Source organism: Brachycentrus maculatus, unplaced genomic scaffold (genome assembly GCF_059751285.1).
Source record: "Brachycentrus maculatus isolate JH-2025_06_01 unplaced genomic scaffold, ASM5975128v1 h1tg000142l, whole genome shotgun sequence".
Classification (NCBI taxonomy): Eukaryota; Metazoa; Arthropoda; class Insecta; order Trichoptera; family Brachycentridae; genus Brachycentrus; species Brachycentrus maculatus.
The window spans coordinates 992,531-1,015,240 of record NW_028280895.1 but is presented as its reverse complement, the minus strand read 5'-3'; the positions used below and the strand labels follow the sequence as shown (position 1 = coordinate 1,015,240).

Sequence of the window (22,710 nt, the reverse complement as noted above, 5' to 3'; positions counted from 1 at the left end):
TCATTCCACTTTATACCCGGTATTCGCCTCAGGCATCTATTTTCAAAACTTGCTAGTTTCTTGCTTTGAGCTTTGGTGAGGTGCCACGACTCACATCCGTACAGTAACACTGTTAGGATGCAGGCGTTAAAGAGAAGACACTTGGTTTTTGTCGAGTAAAGCAGTGAGTCCCAGACATTGCACATTTTATTAAATATAGCTCCTGCCGTTCCGAGCCGTACATTCAGTTCCTTCTGGACACTACCATCCTCCACCATGAGTGTTCCGAGGTATCTGAAGGTGTCGACTCGAACGAGCGCTCGTCCCTCACAAGTAAGATGTTGATCTCGGTCCAGACAGGCTGAGTTGCACATGATATTGGTCCTTTTGGCATTCACTCTTGGGCCGAGCGGAGTTTATTTGGAGGGAGTCAATTATATCTTGCGGGGCTCCGATCGATGTATCTATTAGAACTGCATCGTCCGCATATTCTAAATCATTTAGAACATGTTTGTACATACATGTAAAGGTAAAGGGGTATACCTGTCTCAGACCAAATTTTACAGGAGAGCAAAAACAAACTTGTGAAATAAAATAACTCAATTGTTTTATGTATTTTTATATGTACTTATCTTCATTAAACTAAATAAGTATTGCAACTACAGCTATATCCTTTTGTCAGATTATGGAATACACTATTTTAGACATTTTGTGAAACAAACTTAGAAAATGAAAAATTTGACAGATATACCCCTCTGCCTTTACACTACCGATGTATTCTTTCTATATTCCCGTGATCATTGTTTTCCCGCATCCATAGTTAATTTCAATAGGTCCCTTCAAAACGATAAATATAGGTTTCACTGTATTCATATGCAGATATTACAGCAGGGGTAAAAAGTAAAAAAATATATAAAACGCATTTATTTTCATAAAGTGTAAAAATTAAATATATTTATTGGTAGGTAGGTACTGTTAAAAATATCATGTCATAAATACAATTATCAACAAATACAAAATAATTTCTTGAGAAATGAGTTTTTCTTTTTGGGAGTAGGGAGGGCTGCTAAGATCGCCGAGTCGAAAGTTTCTTTTAATCGTGTTCTCTTTTTCGAAGAGGTTTCAATATAAGGCGCGTTCAGTTTAGAGGCTAGAATTCTTGCTTCCGTTTCCGTCACCGGTGCTTGACACTGCATCTGTAAAATTATATTGATATATAAAATTTTATGAAATATAATTCAAATTAATTATATTTCATAAAATTATATCGACGGGCCCTACGTAAAGTGCTCTGACTACATTTTTGTCAATTTTGAGATATTTGGAGTATGTTATCAACTGACCGTTATCTACAAATATAAACAAACAAAAAAAATATATAAAATAAAATTACGCCTAGTTTTCAGGCGTATAAGACGCTATCTACATCGAGTTTTCGAAATGAACTGAACTCTTAAAACACTTATTACTTAATTTTGACAAAGCATAAAGTTTTAAAACGATTTAATACATTATTTTATCGTGTTTTTGAATGAATAATACTAGTTTAGAATTTCAGATAAAACCGTTAAAAAAAAAAATAAATGTTAAATTTAAAAAAATCTTCTCCATCCTAAAGATCTCTCCCGTAAAGTAACAGATTTGCAGATAGAGTACTTTACGTAGGGGCCGTCGATATTACCACCCTTTTTTTTGACAAAAAATCATTGCACAACAATAGAACAACCTATTCTCTATCTTTTTCCCATATACAAATTTATTTAATATGTTAACACTAGCTGTACCAGGCCATCAGTGGCGTGCACAAATAATTAATTAGGGTAGACAGTAGAGATAGGTAGAAGGTAAAGCTAGGTACATACTACTTAGTAAGGTAGGGTAGGTACTGGTTGCGTTTTAATGTTACGCGAGTAAGTTAGGATAGGCACTGCTTTTCTGCCAATATGGAATGCACGCCCTTGTTGCACGCCATGCATTACTTTGACTCAGTCCAGTAAAATTGAAAAGATAGAAGATAGGAAGCAAACATTTCTTTTATGTTTTGATTTGCTTACGATGCTTTTGAATTAATGAAAATATTAAAAATCTATGTAACAATAATGCTATTAAAAACATAGGATATGCTAAATGAGAACAATTATCAAGAAAAAGTTAGTTATTGCATATTTTCTGTTATGTTCAACAGATAGCGCTGCTAGTACGTTCTAAAAAGCAGTTTAAAAAATATATATATCTGTGTCAGGACCCGTCGCAGGTATAAAAACATGTGAGTTTTTTAATGTAACGTTGTGTCAAAATTTCAAACCTATCGATGAATAACTTGAGTTGATTTGAGACTTGGAACAAACTAACATTCCCATTTTTAGTTAGAGATATGGTAGATATAAAAACATGTGAATGTAACGTTGTATGTAACGTTACATTTAAGCATGTACAATATTGTGTTAAAATTTTAAAGAGACAGGTGAACGATTTTAATCAAACGAGGTATAGATCTGTGCAGAAAATGTAACAAGAAAAAATACTACATACCAACAAATTTTGGAAAATTTAGCCTATTTGAAAAATGTGATGACTCTTTTCTATATTTTCCATTCAACCACACTAAGCTACAGCAACGCATGGCCAGCTAGTAAGTTTTTTTTCGTATTTTTATTTTGGTGCAAAGTTCTATTATTTTTAATAAATTAGAACATCCAAGATTTTGATCAAACAAGGTATAGATCTGTGCAGAAAATGTAACAAGAAAAAATACTACATACCAACAAATTTTGGAAAATTTAGCCTATTTGAAAAATGTGATGACTCTTTTCTATATTTTCCATTCAACCACACTAAGCTACAGCAACACATGGCCAGCTAGTAAGTATTTTTTCTTATTTTTATTTTGGTGCAAAGTTCTATTATTTTTATTGTAATTCTTAGGGCGTTTGTGCACTACACGGAATTACCGTCCAGCACTTCAGTTAGCATATAAAACGGATGATTGGCTTGGATTAGCTAGTGCTTTTGTCTTTTTTTCTTCGAATCGGTGTGCTCAATCAGTGCGTGATCACTGTGCGTGTAAATTTGATCACTCCAAACTGTCATAGTCGCCTTTATTTTTAAAAACCGGACTGCCGGACGGTAAAATTCCGTGTAGTGCTCAAGCTGCCTTACTGTCTTTCAAATCACCTGATAATACCGACATTTCAAAACTTTATTTAATTTAATTTTTAAAGAAAAATAAAATTAATGCATTTTATAAACCTTATCAAATTAATAAAACACCTTTGTTTTTAGCAATTTTTATTTTTCGTACTATTATTTCCACCATTTTCGACATTTACATACCCATATCCAAAAAAGACAAGGTGGATACGCACGTGTCTAAAATGGTTGAAATATTAATACCGAAAATAAAAGTGGTTAAAAGCAAAGTCTATTAACTTAATAAAACAATATTTATATTTATGTAATCTAGATATGTAATCGAAACGCCAGGAAAACAAAGGTTATACTTTATCACTTTTACCTACAATGAGTACAAGTATATTACTGCATGTATATGCATTCTATAAAATTATACATTATTATGAAGTCAACAGTGAATATTAATTTCAATTCATATAAAATTGTGTTTGTGAACTTGTTTGCACAGGCTATCTATAATTCATTGGCCTCGAATCGTGTTTGTACAATGAAAATAATTACTGTAATTGATAATAATTATTATCAGTATGCATAAATTAAGAACCTGCAGTCCGTGCAGTGTGTGTGTGCATTCTCGGAGGTCAGCCTGCGTTCCGACCAGGATGAGAGGGGCTTTAGTGCTCCTCACGGCCGGGGCCCAGTTGCGGTCGATGGCTCTGAACGTGTCTGGCTTCACCACCGAAAAGCACAGGATGATCACGTCCGTACCCGGATAGCACAACTCTCGCAAATCCTTCAGAGAATCCTGAAACATTTTTTGTTTGTTTGTTTTAATATTGATACAAAAATTATTAAGCTATTTCTTAACACATTGTTGTCGGGCGGTTTTTTCATCAACTCGACCCTAACTAGTACACTGATTACTTGACCCGAATCTAATGGCTCACAGAGTACCGAGTCAAAGTGACCCCCTGCTCCTTCATCGGGTTATAAAAAATGAATTTATTTGGATGGTTTAAAAGGGTTGTAGGTTAAAACCTACGAAGAAGCTATAAAAATTCTCAGAGTGCTGCGAGATGGTTAGGGGAAGAGGAGGAGGACCTCTCTCGGTCTTTTGTAGTGACGGAACGAGTGAAGCTCGTATGTTGCGAGTGAATTTATTGTAGGGTTGGCGTGTGCGGTTAGTTCGCCATAGAAGCGCTCCGATAGCGCGGTAATGAACTTATGGTATACTAATAAGAGTTGCGTATTAATCACAATATTAATTCCAATCTTTACAATGTATTTGGCGTATCTCGCTCTCTAAAAAGTAAGTAAATAGAATGCTTACAAGCGTCTCCCAAATCCCGCTTTCTATCAACAGTATGTAAAGGACGCTTTTGCACGTTTCCCGCAAACAATGTGTTTATTAGATATTTCGGTGTGTTTTCATAGCATTTTTTATATTAAAATATTAAAGTATTTGATGTGCTGTCTCACCTGACCGGCTGTGTCGCAGAGTTCTAGATTTATCGGCCTTCCATTGATTTCCACTACAACTGAAAATAAAAATTCTGGTTGAAAACAAATGAAATACGAAAGGGAATTATGAGACAATGAAATATTGTAAAATTATATCATATAAAATATGTGAATGTATGAGGAGTGGATTTGTATGTACATATCTCGCTCACTCCTTTCAAAGTCATATATAAAAAATCAACAATTTTCAGTTGTGCGTGTTTTCAGAATGCCCAGAAAATGTACTATATCCCAGCAAAAGCGGCATTTTTTCCTTAATATTTACCCGCATCAGGGCAGAAAGTGTTGTTTTTGCATTTTGAAGAAAGGTATTGTTTTTTTTTTTTTTTTTAAATATACTTACTTAATATTTTTCAAATGGAGAAAAAACCTTCAGGTTTTAGCTAAAAAGATCTGTTGCACAGTAAAAAATTAAATAAGTGGCTTGATATTTATTTTTAATATATTTTATTATATTTTTAAACTTTAAAAATGATCTACTGAAAAATCAAGTTTTTTGATATATGACATTGTTGAAAGGAGTGAGTGATGTGGTATGTATATATCTTTAATTTAATTTTATTTCCAGTATGCTATTATTTCTTTAAATCATGTTTTTTTAAACAGAATGTTAAATAATGTATATGCCATATGAATCTTAGAGGTTTGCACGAGTTCAGTACCAAAAATCGAGGTTTATAGTGTAAAAAATACAATTAATTCTTAATATTTTGAGTGTGTCCAAATCCTAGTTTATAAATCTGGGTTTCTCTAGTTATGCATTATTTTGACATCTCAACAAAGATTAAGATTTCATTTAAGGGTAGGATAGTGAAGGTTACACATGTATAATGTGATCACTAGACAGGTCCTGTAAATACTCAGACTTCCATAAAGTTGATTCTGTTTACAACAGTGAATACACAAGGAAAACAATGTATTAGTATATAAGTAAAAATTCAATTTTAAAAAACACATTAGACATTATCTATCCTCACTGGGTATAGTAAATACCTGTTCTAAGGTAGGCAAATTTGCTGGCATATTTAGTCTAAGTAATGATTGTGACGATTTAAACATGGAAATGAAGATATAAAAATAAAATAAAAATAGTTTCCTATTATTGAATACTTCAACGAACTATTTGAAATTGTTATTTTAGTTTTTGGATTAGATAAATGTTACAATGATGAGTAAAAATGTCGTTATTATTTTTTGGCGTTTTTTACAGATGTTCCATGTTTCCATATCTGTTTGTACCTACGAATGCAATGTGACTCATTTATAATAATATTACGATGTGTGGTACGGTGGGCGGACGTGTTACCTGATGTTTTTCTCGACAAATTCAGCCTTCGTGCGAGGATTATCTCCTAGTAAGTCACAGACTAACTAATGTAGTAAGTTCAAAAATATTTGCGAGGTATTAGTGGAGGTTAGTAGTACATATTAGTATCTACATATTACATGATTATATATTGGCTGAATTGCTGAATGGCGCTTGGCGGCTGATTATTTAATTTTTATTATAGATATCGCGTGTGTTTGACACATTCTAGATAATTTATTTTTTCATATAATTTTGATCAAAAATCCATAGAAGCCAATGTTAACCAGTGTTCAACTGACTTTTTTTAACGCACCACAGACTAATTCACTAATTCTATAAACGAACGAAAGCATGGAGAGAGTGCAAAAAAAATAGAGTTAAACTCTATATTTTTCATTGTTTCTATTTATTGTCATCGGAAGTTTCGTTATGCTTGAATACTGGGCTTTTTATTTACATTTTAAGCATATGGGACACAAAGTGACTGTGATTGAGAAGAAAAATACTAGTTTTAACTAGATGACGGTAGATACAGGTAGTGAAAAACTTTTTTTTCACATGGACTTTTCGTTACAAGGTAAAATATTAACTAAATTTCTGAATACGGGTGGGTGCAACATATTATGTATACTATGTGTGTAATAATGTATACGTATGGTAAAAGTAAAATAACATTAAAAGTGCCTATTGGAAATCAATTTACGAAAAAAAGATGATTCGACACCCACAAGTAGGTGCTAAGTTATCAAAAATCGTCTAATAATTATTAATGGATGAATTAAAATTAAAATTAAATTAAAATCAGTCTCGGTTCAAAAACTACGTACGTTTGTGATCTATCCGTCATTATAGGAAGGTGCTATGTTTTAAAATCCTAGTGTGCATAATTTTTTTTAAATTTCAGTTCCACGTCTATTTAAGTACCTATATGAAAAAATAAATCGGAACTAAATCTGTTCGATTATTAACAAGTATGAAAATCCGTACCTACGATGACATCTATCGGTAAAAAATTGAATCATCCAGGTAATTATGAAAATAAATTGCTTCATATAAATCCGTCCGGTTGGTCACCTATCATGTCGATAAAATTGGAATTATTTATTATTAATATATAATATTCTATAAATGTATATGTATAAATTATTAAAAGTGTCTATTGGCAATCAATTTATCAAAAATAGCTGATTTGACGCCGATAAAGAAAAAAATTGGCCAAGGCTTAGAGATAAAAACCATTGACGTTAAAATATATACCATATGCAGATGACGTTTTGCGCGATCATCATTTATAACGACGTTTTATCACATTTTCTGACTGATTAAAGCCGTCAAAATCGCGACGCCGTGCGCCAATTATGTAGAAAGCTTGAAATATGTTGCTTTTAAAGATGTAGATAATTAAGTATTACATTTTCCGCGATTAAATACAGTAGATAACCTATTCATTATTATTTATTGAATATTTTTTGGTAATATTTTGTGGCACAATTTATAAACTTTATTTAATAAAATGCAACCGTTGTTTTTAACCACTTTTATTTTTGATACTTTTTTCTCCAACCGGTTTCGACAAGCATTTTGTCATCTTCAGGGAGATGTACTATCCATCCTTGAAAATGACAAGATACTTATTGAATTCCAAAAAAGTATTAAAAATAAAATGGTTAAATCCAAACTTTCAATCTTATTTTAAAAAGTACTATTTTTTACGAAATACTACAAACATAATGTTGAAAAATATCGATATTAGAGTATAAATAATTATTCAGGCTGCCATTTTTAGTCTTAAATTAAAAATAGGGATAGTAAAAGATTTTAAATTTAAATTTTACTTAGTAAATACCAATATTTCTTAAAATCTATTGTGATACGTGTTCGATGCATTCCGCATCATTTTAAAAATGGATAGATTTTACCACAAAGTGACTGTCGAATCAATTGATGAAAATAGTAAAAAATGATAACTAAAGTTGTTTTTAGACATAATTTTTTTTTCGGAATACACATTAGAATGAAATATTAATTAATCTCACGCAAATCACAAGAAATCATTGCTATCTTGTATGCGTCACCGTTCGCCACGTAGAGATATGATAAGATAATCAGGTAATAATTTACTGATAATGTTTTTTAGCAATTGAATATGAATTACGTACATACGTAGAAAATGTTGAAAAAAAGAGAAGCGCAACTAATCACCTCGGCTACATGTAAAGTATATCATTTATGATCGAGTTAGCAGCGCGTCAATCCTATGCGGAGCTCTATGCACCATATATTTGCAGGTAGGGATCAAAAAGTTGTGAAAAGTAGCAGAAAAAAACGAAACAGGAGTAAAATGCAATGAAATATTTACTGGCCGACTTCGATCGTAATCCTCTATAGAATACAATTAGTAAATATTTATTTTCAATTGGTCTGGGTGTTTGTGTCGTATTTCTCATATCTACCTACCCTATTCATAATATCCTACATGCAGGCAAACCTCTTAAGTGTGACTTTGCTGGTTCATCCTTAAAAAATAGTAATAGCCTCTTTTATTAGAAAAAAACTTAGAGCTAATCCATATATAATTTAGAGGCTTCCTAACTTATCACCCTGAGGTTAAAAATAATAAATTTAGGTGTGTCCAAATTCTTGTTCACAAATCTAGTTATCTTCATTTAGGTGTTACAACATTTTTACATTTGCATCAGAAACCTACATTTGTGAACAAGGATTTTGACATACCCGAAATGTTGTGAATAAAAATAACCTGTCAAATTATAAGCTACCTACCTAAAAAAATGAAAAACATGTTTTTAGGCGTTTCTCAATATGTGAAAATAATCCGGGTTAGGATCTTGCATACACCCAAATAAAAGGGTCTTTGCTTAATAAATCTTTCATAAACCAACATACATGGTTGTTGTGAATTCATACGTACTGTGTCATGAGATTAATGATATATCTAGAAGATCCGAATATTTGAGTAGTGTGGTTGTCAATCATGGGTAGAATGGTGAATATTACACATCACTCACTCCTTTCAACATCGTTATTTTAAAAAAAACTTGATTTTTCAGGAGATCGTTTTTAAAGTTTAATAATAAAATCAAATGTATTAAAAATAAATAACAAGCCTCTTATTGAACTTTTTACTGTGCAACAGGTCTTTTTAGGTAAAACCTGGATGTTTTTTCTCCATTTGAAAAATATTTAGTATATTTAAAAAAAAAATAATTAAACAATACCTTTTCTTCAAAATGCAAAAACAATTTTTCTGCCCTGTAAATATTAAGTTAAAAATATGCCGCTTTTGCAGGGATATAGTACATTTTCTGGGCATTCCGAAAACATGCACAACTGAAAAATTAAGATTTTCGATATATGACGTTGTTGAAAGGAGTGAGCGACATGTCTAAAGTGATTATTTAAACTAGCGTATCACAGGTCGTAAGCCCTGTAAATACCCAGACTTCTATATTCTTCTTCATCTATGCTGTAATGTCAAAATGTTATCATAAAATAGTTTATGGTAGGATAGGTTAAGGTAGGATTCGTTTTGATTTTAACTAAGGATAGGATTCCGAGGTAATAATGGAATTTGCCGAGTACATAGATTGATGGGAGATGATCTCATAATTGAAATGGTACTGGTTGATATGCGGGACACGTTGACGGTTATATGAAACGAGTATATTTTCACTGCTTGTTTATTCAAATTGACCCTCAATTCAATAAGACCATAACTTCCTAAAATTGACCCCTGGCCCCCCAGGGTGCTCTGGAGAGAGTTGAAGGGGTAATTCTAGTTTTAAGGGGGTTGGGAGCCCTGGGAAGCAAACAGGGGGCCATGAGATGATAAACTGTATCATTTACGAAGTCACGCGTATCTAATTTGTTACATACCAAAAGTTTTTGATAAGAATTACTTTTAAAAATACAGTAATTACAGTTTTTAAACAAGTTGAATATATCAAAATGTGCGGAAAGACTATTTACATCAAGAGAAATATCGACAGAATTGATTTTGTGGTAAAATGCTGCGAGATGGCGCGAGTGTCATTGTAGAATTGAGTAAAATAGCGCCATTTTTGTTGCTACAACGTCTGAATGGCATCTCCTGTAATATTTCTAAAAAATGTAAAACGCCATTGTTGCACCAAATGAGCGAAATGTTTTTGCGATATTTTAAATAATGAATTGACGTGCATAAGGTTCGTCTATTACACCATGATTATTTAAAAAATCATGATTACTCAAGAATTTAAGTGTCCACGTATCATATGTATGATATTTTTAATATCTCAACATAGATGTAGAAGAATATGGAATTCTTGGGATTTACTGGGCTTACGACCGTCAAAAAGCTTAGTTAAGTGATCACTTTGCACGCGTGCAACATTCACCAATTCTACCCATGATTGACAGCCACGCTACTCAAATTTTAAACTCAAACTCCAACTCAAACTCAAATAAATATATTGACCAACTCGTGACACAGTACACGTGAATTCACAAATCGCTCACTCCTTTCAAGAACGTCATAAATCAAAAAACTTGATTTTTCAGGAGAACGTTTTTAAAGTTTAAAAATATAACACAATGTATTAAAAATAAATATCAAGCCATTTATTGAACTTTTTACTGTGCAACAGATCTTTTTAGTTAAAACCTGAAGGTTTTTTCTCCATTTGAAAAATGTTAAGTACATTTTTAAAAAATAAGTAAACAATACCTTTTCTTCAAAATGCAAAAACAACATTTTCTGCCCTGTAAAGGGTAAATATTAAGTTAAAAATATGCCTCTTTTGCTGGGATATAGTACGTTTTCTGGGCTTTCCGAAAACATGCACAACAAAAAATTGACGATTTTTGATTTATGACGTTCTTGAAAGGAGTGAGCGAAATGTTGGAATAGGGGAAGCTTTTATTAAGCAGAGACTCTTCTTATTTGTATAGAAGGTCTGAATCCTGAATTAAATTCACAATCTTGAGACCCTTATTTATGACACTTTAAATAAACGTATAAAAAATAAGTTCACTTCATTTTTCTATTCTATCTAATTTTAAATAGGTAAATTTCCAAAGGGGTCTTGTGTAATTTTGTGTTTGAAAGAGGAGCCACGGGTCAAATAAGTTTGGGAACCTGTGAAGTGGACTGTCAGTGACGTTATCTATGGTATTTATTAAAAATGGCGCCTAAAGTGTTTTTAGATTTCCAGCCATGACATTGTGATTATATATATACGACTATTTTCCCTTATATGGCTAGGTTGGTGCTGGTTCTCTCACATATGTGTAATATTGTGATAATATATTAAGTTATGTGGATGTAAAGCTTTGTATCGGATCGCCTCCTTAAATGCCGCCTCCGTATTAGATCACTCGGCATTTACGTATAATTTTACGAGTTGTATTCAAGTCCGACAGGAAGTCGAAGAAGATCAGGACCTTGGCAAGTGTGCCAATGAATTTTTATGGAGTGAGAAGATTGTCGAAACAATGGTGGATATCGAATGACAACAATATGACACACCATCCAATAAGTCTTTGGTCCAACCGGGAAAAGCATTTTGGCAAGTGTGCCAATGAATTTTTATGAAGTGAGAAGATTGTCGAAACATTGGTGGTATTGAATGAACAATATAACATTTTTCATAGAATAAAATAACAACTAATGTAGTTTTTTCTACATCGTTCTTATTTTATTCTATAAAATGCAGCCCCATCAAGAAATGTCAGTACAAAACCCATATCTATTTTTTTTAGAAAAACGATTTTATTCATTGAGATTCTTCATACTACATTCCAACTACTACATTATTCTCCTTTAAATTTAAACTTCTTAGGCGACGATTCGATAGTCGATAATTAGACGAGATTGATAGTGAAATTTCAAGAATGCGTCATGTTTATTAGGCACATTTCGTTACACGAGAGAGAAGAAAGATATATCATAGAGAGAAATAGAGCTATACATTCGCACGACATGGGAGTAGAGCAAAAGAGAGCGACGTATACACAACGATACCAATATTCTTCCTTTTCTTCATCTTTCTATAGATCTTGAGGATCTGGCTGTACCGCCGACAGTTGCTCTTGGGATGTTACAAGCTATCTCTCCATCTTTTCGGGGGTCTGCCTGGGAGTCTACGTCCTTCAGGGTTTCATTGAAGGACGATACGTGGAAGTCTGTGTTTTGACATTCTTTTTACACGCTCATTCCAGTATCGCCTTCGTTGTCGTCCCCACCTCACTATATCTCCCGTCTTACACATGCTCTGATATCACGCAACGTGTTTCCGATACAGAGCGATAGAATATAACTTCGGTGGCAAACATTTTACATTTTCATAGAAATAAATAAATGTCCAATTCAGCACTAACCAAGTTTAATTTTTTCTAATGCGCACTGAATCTCGTGGTAACCTTGTATTTGTAATCTTAGAGCAAGGTCAGAATGGGCTTGTTTGACAATATCGCTTATTCGGTGCAACAATGGCGTAATTACACTTTTAGAAATATTACAGGAGATGCCATTTAGACATTTTAGCACCAGAAATGGCACAATTTTACTCAATTCTTCAATGACACTCGCGCCATGTCTCAGCATTTCACCACAAAATCAATTCTGTCGATGTTACCTCCCGATGTATATCAACAAATAACTTTTAAGAAACGTTGAGACATATTATTCATCATTAGAATCCTAACTGCCCATCAAACCTCTTCCCTTAGCTTTTCCCTCGACCTCCTTCCCTAAACTCCCTTTTTCCTTTGCCCTCCTTATTATCATCTTTTGTAATCTATGTTTTTATTTTATTTTCAAGTACTATATACCCTCTGATTGCAAATAGCTATATATGATATCAAACGTTTTGATCAATATTACTAGTCTGTTTTTAGTGGGTTGGAAGATATTGCTTTTTAGCAATAAGCCCGCCAATGTACTTATCTCTTTTTCTGTACATAGAGTTTAAGTAAATAAATAAAAAAATCTTTCGGCACATTTTAACACATTTCACTTGTTTTTTTAGTAAAAAAAATTGTGTAATTACGTCACTGTTGCACCAAATGAACCATATTTAAAAAGATGTATCATTTGTAATATATCGCCCACTCCTTTCAAGAACGTCATAAATCAAAAAACTTGATTTTTCAGGAGAACGTTTTTAAAATTTTAAAAATATAATACAATGTATTAAAAATAAATACCAAGCCACTTATTGAACTTTTTACTGTGCAACAGATCTTTTTAGGTAAAACCTGAAGGTTTTTTTATCCATTTGAAAAGCATTTAGTATATTTAAAAAAAATAATCAAACAATACCTTTTCTTCAAAATGCAAAAACAACACTTTCTGCCCTGTAGCGGGTAAATATAAAGTTAAAAATATGCCGCTTTTGCTGGGATATAGTACATTTTCTGGGCATTCCGAAAGTATGCACAACTTAAAATTGTTGATTTTTGATTTATGACGTTCTTGAAAGGAGTGAGCGATATGTAGTCGTATATATTTGTTATTTGTATTGTACGATACGTTTGCACAAGGCAAGTCGTATGAATATGCAAACAGTTGTGTGTATTTTAGTAACGATGGTATTAAACTTGAATATAAATTAAGCCAATTGACTCCATGTTTTAAATAATAATGCCCGGCATATTTCTTTGAAGACCCACTTCGCTATTCACGGCAGGTCTGGGATTCCACGCGGAAGTTAACTCTTTAACTGCGTAGATCATTGTTCCGCAAAGTGTGTGCCGCGGCACACTGTTGTACCGTGGTGATTAGTTAGTGTGCCGCGGAAAAAAAGTCTAGTTTTGTGAAAATAACACAGTTGCTCCAAATTTTGATTGCCTGTGCAAGTAAGAAGGCTCACATTTTGCGTTAAACATAATATGTTAACAACATTTTGAGTGTGTCCAAATACTCGTTCACAAAATCACTAATATAAGAGTTTCTGCTTAATAAAAAGCTTCTTTACATCTCACCAATAGATGTCTCTAGTGAAGTTCTAGTGATTCGAGAATAAGGTTTCTAAATTGGTTCATATATATAGAACTTCCAAGAATTTGAGTAGTGTGGTTGTCAATAATGGGTAGAATTGGTGAATGTTACACGTGTGTAAAGTGATCACTTAAACCAGCCTATGACGGTCGTCAGCCCCGTAAATGCCCAGACTTCCATATTCTTCTTCATCTTTGATGAGATGTCAAAAAATAATATAATATGTTAAATATGTTAGAATAATATGGTAAATATGCACCTCTGAAATTACTTGATTTTGTAGGTGTACCTTGAATAGAAAAAGTTTGCGGAACACTGGCGTAGATAACTTGTATTATATAAAAATTATATTTATTTAACCCGTAAGCTGCGGATCGCATCTATTGTCGTTTTTTATAGAAGTACCGTAGACTGCGGATCGCATGCATAGTCGTTTTTCAACTTTACGCACTTATATCAACACATATGGATAATTTTTTGCACTTAAATTTGGTTCGAGGCATGGATAAATTAGTTCTCTTTGATTTATTGTCATAAAATATCAAAATTATTTTAATTTAGTGTCAACTTTATCGTGAATACTTCCGGTCGGCTCGTGATCCGCAGATACGACAGCCGCATCTTCTATACAGCCGCCATACTTTAGGCCGCGAGTACGTAAATGTTAATATTTTTGTGTAAATACACCATAAAAACATAATAAGTAAAGTGCATTGTGTACTGTGAACATCTATGATGGATATCCGAAAGTTTCACTACAAAAAATAGGCAAAAATATGTTTTTTTTTGTCAAAAATATTGTAATGTAAAATAATCCAGCACGGGACGGAAAGTTTGACACTCGAAATCGAGCAGCTTAGAGGTTAACAAAATGGATCTTTGTCAGACGGGAGGAATATCTAATTTAACATACTCAACCTATAAAGGATTGTTTTATATTAGATTTGTTTTGTGTTTATAACAGCCGATATAATTAATATTTTCATTCATATTTTTCTTTTGGAAAATTTGCCTTCGAAAAAACGTTATTTTCGTAAGTTGGTAATGAATGACGTCACAGAAACGATGGAGTTATTTTAATATTGGTAACATTGCTAAATTATTGGCGGCTCTATTTGTTGATGTCTATGGTCCAGTGAAGTCGAGGTCCAAGCATTTACTTGTCATCGACTGGTTTAAGTGATCACTACATACATATACACTGTGTAACACCATTCACCATTCTACCCGTGATTGACAACCACACTACAATTTTTTTTGTAACTCATGTATATATCATATAAAATTATACACGTCGCTTCATGTGTGAGTTCTCGGCAGTATCTATGGTAACTGGTCAAATGATGGGGTTCGTAATATTTCGATATATATGTATATATATATATATATATATATATATATATATATATATATATATATATATATATATATATATATATATATATATGTAATAAAATAACTAGGTACCTACCTATACATTTTATTAAGTACTTACAAATAGTACCTACATAAAACAGTTCTACCACCAGATGTCGCATGCTTCGCACAGAATTAAACAAAAGAGATCCGATAGAAAAAATATAATATTATTAACTGTCAGAATCAGATAGATAAAAATTATTGTAAAGATTAATTGAGAATAAACTTTTATTGTCGTTTCTTTAATTACAAAGCAACACATTGTTTATTTTATAATTATACACCCACTTTACATATTATTTACACCCAATTTATAAAGAAAAATATTACCACGATATATATATATATATATATATATATATTTATATATTCGAACCCTTATTTGCACCCCAGTGGTGCATAGGGCACTGCATCATATAAACGCAGTGTTATTTTGATCGATAACACACGAAGGAACGGTGAATAAATTGAAAGGTGAATTGAATATATATTATATACCTACTGATTATTCCATCTGTTCGCTTATCGTTATCTGTCCGCTTTCGAGTATTCACGTCTCGCCATAATTATTTGGCGGACATCGCAAAAAGGCGATATTAATTGGTTCAACGATCGGCAAATTAGCACCTTCCTTTTTATCCTTGGATTTCAATGTTACTCAATAGGTACCAGTCATTAATTTTTTATTTAACCCTTTGGTTACCAAAATCCGATATATCGGCTTTCGGTACTCGAGCGAGAAATACCTGATTCGTCGGATCTGACGTCTTGCTTCATAAAAGTATCAGATAATTTTGGACAGTATGTTAGGGATACCTTAAGGGTTGTGCAAAATAATTCGCTTTATGTTTTTTTCTTCTTCAGTAAGTTATACATCGAATTTTAGAATTATGTATTGATCATTTACATTTAACAATAAGTTATGATATTACAAAAATTTAAGATACAAAAATACTTAAAGAGAAACGAGAAAAACAAAGCACAATGAACCAATTTTGCTATCGCGAAGAGTAAATTGTGTAAAGCTGATATTATTCAAAAACATTTTTTATGTGTCATAGTTAATAAACAATATGCAATAAATTGATTGCAAAACTAAAAAAACTAAAATATTTTTTATTTGATAATTACACGCTCCCCTACACTATTTCTTTCAACACCGGATGTCGGCAATTATGTCGGCGAGTCGTTTGATCTGCAGTGTTATGCGTACGACGAAAAAGGAAACGGACATTCAGCGAGCAGCATTAACTTGTTAGTCATTTAGTTAGTGACTTTTTATAACGTTGCATACATTTAAGCTCTCCAATGACAAGAGCTTAGTCTCTTTATTGTAGAGAATGGCGTAATTAATTTTAAGATTGAAAAGTAGAAATATCCAGAAAATGAATTGAATTATTTAAAAAAACTCTTGTAACCATATTTTAAAAAAAAGTGAAATTAATTTCCAGATATATTTTCTTCGTATCGAAAATAAAACAATGGCGCTAAGTGTTTATAAATTATCGAACACATTTTATTTGTGAATTATTTCTGTTTAAATCGTGGTTTTTCTGGCACGGTAACCCCAAAAGTCCTAGTAACCGAAGGGTTAATATATATTTGTAATTTTAAACACGACCGCTACTATCGGCATCTTTCAAAACGTTTGTCTATGGATACTACCTGATTTCACAACGACTGTGAATGGACATTTTAACAGTTGCCGATCTCTCCTTACCTTGATTCACTTTCAATGTTTCATAGTTAAAATATTTCCGGAGCCATGACTAACATTTTAATAGACTCGCTTCGGAATTCATCGACAGGTGATATTGACTAACGCAAGTGGCGATTTTGTAAGTGATATTTCGCAATCCACACGCGAAATTCGGTACATACCGATATTTTTAACTGACTTTTTCTCACACAACGCTTACTCCTTTCAACAACGTCATATATCAAAAATCAAGGCCGACTAGAGTCTCTAGTAGGCCTTGTCAAAAATCGTTAATTTTCAGTTGGACCTTTTTTCGGAATGCCCAGAATATGTACTATATCCCAGCAAAAGCAGCATATTTTAAACTTAATATTTACTCGCTACAGGGCAGAAAGTGTTGTTTTTGCATTTTGAAGAAAATGTGTTGTTTAATAATATTTTTAAATATATTAAATATTTGTCAAATGGAGAAAAACATTAAGTTTTTCGGAATGCCCAGAATATCTACTATATCCCAGCAAAAACAGCATATTTTAAACTTAATATTTACTCGCTACAGGGCAGAAAGTGTTGTTTTTGCATTTTGAAGAAAATGTGTTGTTTAATAATATTTTTAAATATATTAAATATTTGTCAAATGGAGAAAAACATTCAGGTTTTACCTAAAAAGATCTGTTGCACAATAAAAAGTACAATAAGTGGCTTGATATTTATTTTTAATACATTTTATTATATTTTTAAACTTAAAAAACGATCTCCTGAAAAATCTTTTTTTTTTATTTATATGACGTTGTTGAAAGGAGTGAGCTACATGTACATATATATACAGGTGGCGCAAAATGAATCACCCTATGGGAAGATGTTATAATTTTTGCAAATGGCCTCCTACGTCATCATATTTCACATTTCGCTCACTCCTTTCAAGAACGTCATAAATCGAAAATCGTCAATTTTCAGTTGTGCGTGTTTTCGGAATGCCCAGAAAATGTACTATATCCCAGCAAAAGAGGCATATTTTAAACTTAATATTTACCCGCTACAGGGCAGAAAGTGTTGTTTTTGCATTTTGAAGAAAAGGTATAATTTAATTATTTTTTGAAGTAAACTAAATATTTTTCAAATGGAGAAAAAACCTTCAGGTTTTATCTAAGAAGATCTGTTGCACAGTAAAAAGTTCAAAAAGTGGCTTGATATATATTTTTAATACATTGTATTATATTTTTAAACTTTAAAAACGTTCTCCTGAAAAATCAAGTATTTTGATTTATGACGTTCTTGAAAGGAGTGCTCGATTTGTGAACTAGACCAGTGTTCCGCAAACTTTTTGTATTCAAGGTACACCTACCAAATTAAGAAATTTCAGAGGTGCATATTTACCATATTATGGTAACATATTTAACATATTATTTTTAATGCGAAATGTGAGCCTATTTAACTGAGCACAGGCAATCAAAATTTGAAGCAATTGTGTTATTTTCACAAAACTAGATTTTTTTCCGCGGCATACCAACTAATAACCACGGCACACACTGCGGAACAATGAACTAGACAGCTGCAGTATACAAACATATATTTATATGTATATACAAATAGTATTTATATAGTACAACAAATATTATGTGTAATAAGAATAATTTCAATTATTTACGTAATTATTTACGAATTGATATAATAAGCAAACAATGTTTTATATATAAATACTGATTAGAGACAAATTTATTGAGAAAACAATATTTTTTTCTTCAATTTATTTGAAATATATGTACCGTATAATGACTTATTTCTGAGTCATTTATTTAACAAAGAACTTTGATACTAAATTCATTTTATCGATCTCATTAATCATACTTTAAGTAAAATGCATTCGATTTGTATATTATAGATGTCTGAAGATAAGTAAATAATAAATTTAAAAAAATATATCAATTATATATGGTAAGAGTCTTCGAGATAGAATAAGAAACGCCAGGATCAGGGAAATATGCGAGATCGAAGATGTCGTTAGGTGGGGAAGGCAACGAAGGAGACAATGGTATGCGCATGTGAGGAGAATGGAACCATCCAGATTCTCCAACATCGCACTCTACGGCCAACCTCATGGTAGACAACTCCCGGGCAGACCACCAAAGAGATATATCGATAGCTGGGAATCGACATCGAAGGAGGCTAATCCCTTTTAAAAACAGGCCACAAGGGCCTAGGCACACCAAGAAGAAGAAGAATAAGAGGATATATGGTACATATTTCTAATTGAACATATATATATATTCAAAAGCATGTACCTATTACTGACCCTTATCAGAACACAATGGTGCATAGTACATTGCATCAAATTGGTGCAAAAGACAAGGTGATCTGCTCTGCGCTTCAGGTTCCAGTCCAATGTAATATTGAATAGATATTACAGTGAAGAAACACTTATGTTTATTTTGATTCCTTTGGAAATCGAACTTGGAACCTCCAACATGATAATCAAATGTGCCAAGTTACTATAATTTCATGTAATTCATGAGTACAAATTCTAGGCAAAAACACTCGCTTTTTTTCGACATTTCATTTCTTCAACATCTTTTGTCTTTCAACTGTACTATCCCAAGCATTCAAACGGAATTCTAAAAAATAATGAAAAAAGCATGAGTAAACTCACCTCTGTAATTATCAAAAGTGGTCGGTTTGTAGTCAGCCTGAAACACGTTTTGGGCGTAAGATGTTATCAAAGACGTTTTGCCGACAGCACCATCTCCAACTAGAACGCACTTGATTCGATCTCTTCCTTTCTTCAGCCGTTCATTCTTCCCTTTGCTCTTTTGATCGCTCGATTTCGGTTTGCTTTTACTTTTCGTTCGAGTGTCGTCTATCCTGTACATGCTGTAATCGGTGCCTCCATGTTCGGATTTGGGTATAATATTAATTTGCTTATCACAGAATAAATTCTCCGACTCGTCGTCTATCACAGTTTTGTCGTCGGCTACATCCGAGTAGTCGTACGAATCGTCGTTTTGCCAGCGAGCTTCCAGCTGGAATTGGCTCGGGCTGTGCACCCCAAAGACGAAGGGGCCCTCGGCTTTGTACGCGTTCCTCAGCTCCTTGTATTCGGCGGACGTCTCGTCTCGAGGACACTGAACGTATCTCACGCTCTCCTCTCTAGACTGGCTCCCGCAGTGATTGTTTTCCGGGGCGAAGTGGGTCTGCCCGTAGTGGCCGTGTTCCGGGATCAAGTTGGTCTGCCCGTGGTGGCCGTGTTCCGAGACGAAATCGGTCTGCCCGTGGTGGCCGTGTTCTGATACGAAGTCGGTCTGTCCGTGGTGGTTGTGTTCCGGGACGAAGTGGGTCTGCCCGTAGTGGCCCCGTTCCGGGACGAAGTCGGTCTGCCCGTAGTGGCCATGTTCAGAGACGAGGTGGGTCTGGCCGTAGTGGCCGCGTTCCGGGACGAAGTCGGTCTGCCCATAGGGGCCGTGTTCCGGGATGGAGTGGTTCTGCCCGTAGTGACCGTGTTCCAGGATGGAGTCGGTTTGGCCGTGGTGAGGTGCGTGCGTGTCGGGTATCCGACATTCCGGCAGATGCGGGCCGCCGTTGCAAAATCGTCCGAATCCGTCCGCGCTCGGCGTGCTGTGAAAGAACTGGTTCACGCCATACGGGTCCCGGCTCGCACCTGCTCCAGGTGTTGCCAGGTGGCTGTTGGCATTCCTGGATGAATCGCTATTGTTGTTCTTCGCGTGGTCCCCCCCTCCCCCCTTGAGATCTCGGATCAGCGGTTGCCTGGGAAACCCGTAATTCCCGTCCAACATCATCATCTCCTTTGTTGTTTAAACTAACAAAATACCCGTTTCCAGACGTCCGTCGAGCATTGTACGAATGCAAAAAAGATAAATTTTACTTTGAATAAAACTCCCAAGCAAATTTAACTAAAGTTTTGCAAATATTATCGTTGTTTTCGGTAGTTAAAAATGAATGAATCACTACAATTTTCTTTATTTCGCACACTTTTCATTCACTTTTTTTATTTGTACACATGAAGCAAGGTGCACCGCTTCAGATCATGTTGCATTAAGATAAATCAATGAACTTATTGAACGGTTGTATGCAGCGCGTAGTTACACTGTCCTCTCGTCTGGGTGAGTAACTGTTGGGAACTGCGCGACGTCCGCAAGTTGTGAGAAGCCGAGACTCGGCCACGGTATCGGGTCCGACAGGACCGGATTGTACATAATAATAATCTTTACAAAACAAAATAATTCTTCTTTGTGTGCCACTTCTAACGAAGATCGGCGATCATCATGGCTATCCTTAATTTTGATGCTACAGCTCGGAACAGAGATTTGGTGCTTCTGCCAAACCATTGTCTTAGGGTTTTCAGCCATAATGTCCTTCGGCGTCCTTGAGTTCTTCGCCCCTCGATCTTTCCTTGTTTGATTAGGTGGAGAAGACGATATTTTTCATTTCTCATGACGTGTCCGAAGTACATCAGCTTTCTCTGCTTGATAGTTGCTTGTTATAATAATTACAAATACATAAAAAAGTTGTATCAGTTTAGTAGTTTGTCAAGTTTGTTGCTGTGAAACTATGTTTAGTTTATAGTACAAATACAAATATTTGTGCTGAATCATTACAGGCCGCCATTTTGTCCGCCTCCGTAGTGTAATGGTTAGCACACCGGGCTACCGTACTGGAGCCTGGATTCCCAGGTGGGGGTCTAATAAATATAGTGATTTTTTCACTATGATATTTATTCAATATTACCCTGGTCTGGTACCTGAAGCGGAGGGCTGATCATCTTTTCTTCATGTGTTAACGATCAATATAACACTGCGTTTATATGATGCAGTGCCCTATGCACCATTGGAGTGCGGAAAAGGGTTTTAAGAAGTGAATCATTATAGTTAAGCACAAATAGTAAAGCATGTGTTTGTTATTCATTTTTTATTTGCGTTAGCTGTAATTTGATGGAAATTGTAGTAAATAATAGCCGTGAGTCATTTGGGAACCACCAGATCCTAATAACCCGTTCATTTACATTCGTGAGTGACGTGATTCCAATTTTAAGTGAAACTCGTTCACTAATGCTGGCTGGTTTATTTATTTAAAGAAAAATATTTGTGTTTTTATTATTTACGAAAATACTTAAATTTCATACTTTTTCTGTAAGCCTAAGCGGCTCATTATTAGAAATATGTATCAAATTGAGGTAGAGTGGGTTCGAACCGAGAAACTCTGACTTAAGAGTCCGCGATACTAACCACGGGACCACAACCGACACTATTTATCACGATTATTGGTTTACTGAATAACAGATTCAACCGTTTAATGACATTTACTGATTCGTGAATACATTGAAAAATTGCGGAATGTGAGTCTAAAAAAAGCTGTCCAGGACACAATTTATTATTAAATTCGTGAATCAGTGAGTTATTGATATTTCTCCTTCCTCGTACGATGAAAGATCCATTGTTCAATTGATCTAGTTATAGTCAACGGATCACTTGAAAGATACAGATCTACTACAATTTTTTTAAAGACTCAATTTATTAGATTTAGGTTTTTGTACTGACATTTCTAGGTGGAAGTGTTTCTATATAGTTTTTATATAGCTTTTTCCACATTTATTTTATTTAAACAGTGACCGGGTCTCGTCATTACTGACATCATCAGATTGCA

At 33.9% G+C, this 22,710-nt stretch overlaps 1 protein-coding gene across 1 annotated transcript; it reads right to left on the bottom strand.

Annotated features, from left to right (window-relative positions):
• Positions 1-901: 901 nt before the first annotated feature.
• On the bottom strand, positions 902-21,190 carry LOC148308981 (uncharacterized). The gene is made up of 4 exons (XM_088260798.1): positions 19,703-21,190; positions 4,591-4,649; positions 3,716-3,916; positions 902-1,175 (listed from the first exon to the last, which is right to left on the bottom strand). Exons 1-4 carry the CDS (start codon positions 20,847-20,849, stop codon positions 984-986), a joined length of 1,599 nt encoding a protein of 532 aa, XP_088116924.1. The 5' UTR covers positions 20,850-21,190; the 3' UTR covers positions 902-983.
• Positions 21,191-22,710: the final 1,520 nt, after the last annotated feature.

Bases quoted from the DNA above. Each gene is read 5' to 3' on its own strand.
- LOC148308981 (XM_088260798.1), bottom strand. From the start codon at position 20,849: ATGATGATGTTGGACGGGAATTACGGGTTTCCCAGGCAACCGCTGATC. The intron at 4,650-19,702 runs GTGAGTTTACTC...TTTTATTTTCAG, and splicing joins CACTTTTGATAATTACAGAG to TTGTAGTGGAAATCAATGGA. The intron at 3,917-4,590 runs GTGAGACAGCAC...AAAATGTTTCAG, and splicing joins TCTGCGACACAGCCGGTCAG to GATTCTCTGAAGGATTTGCG.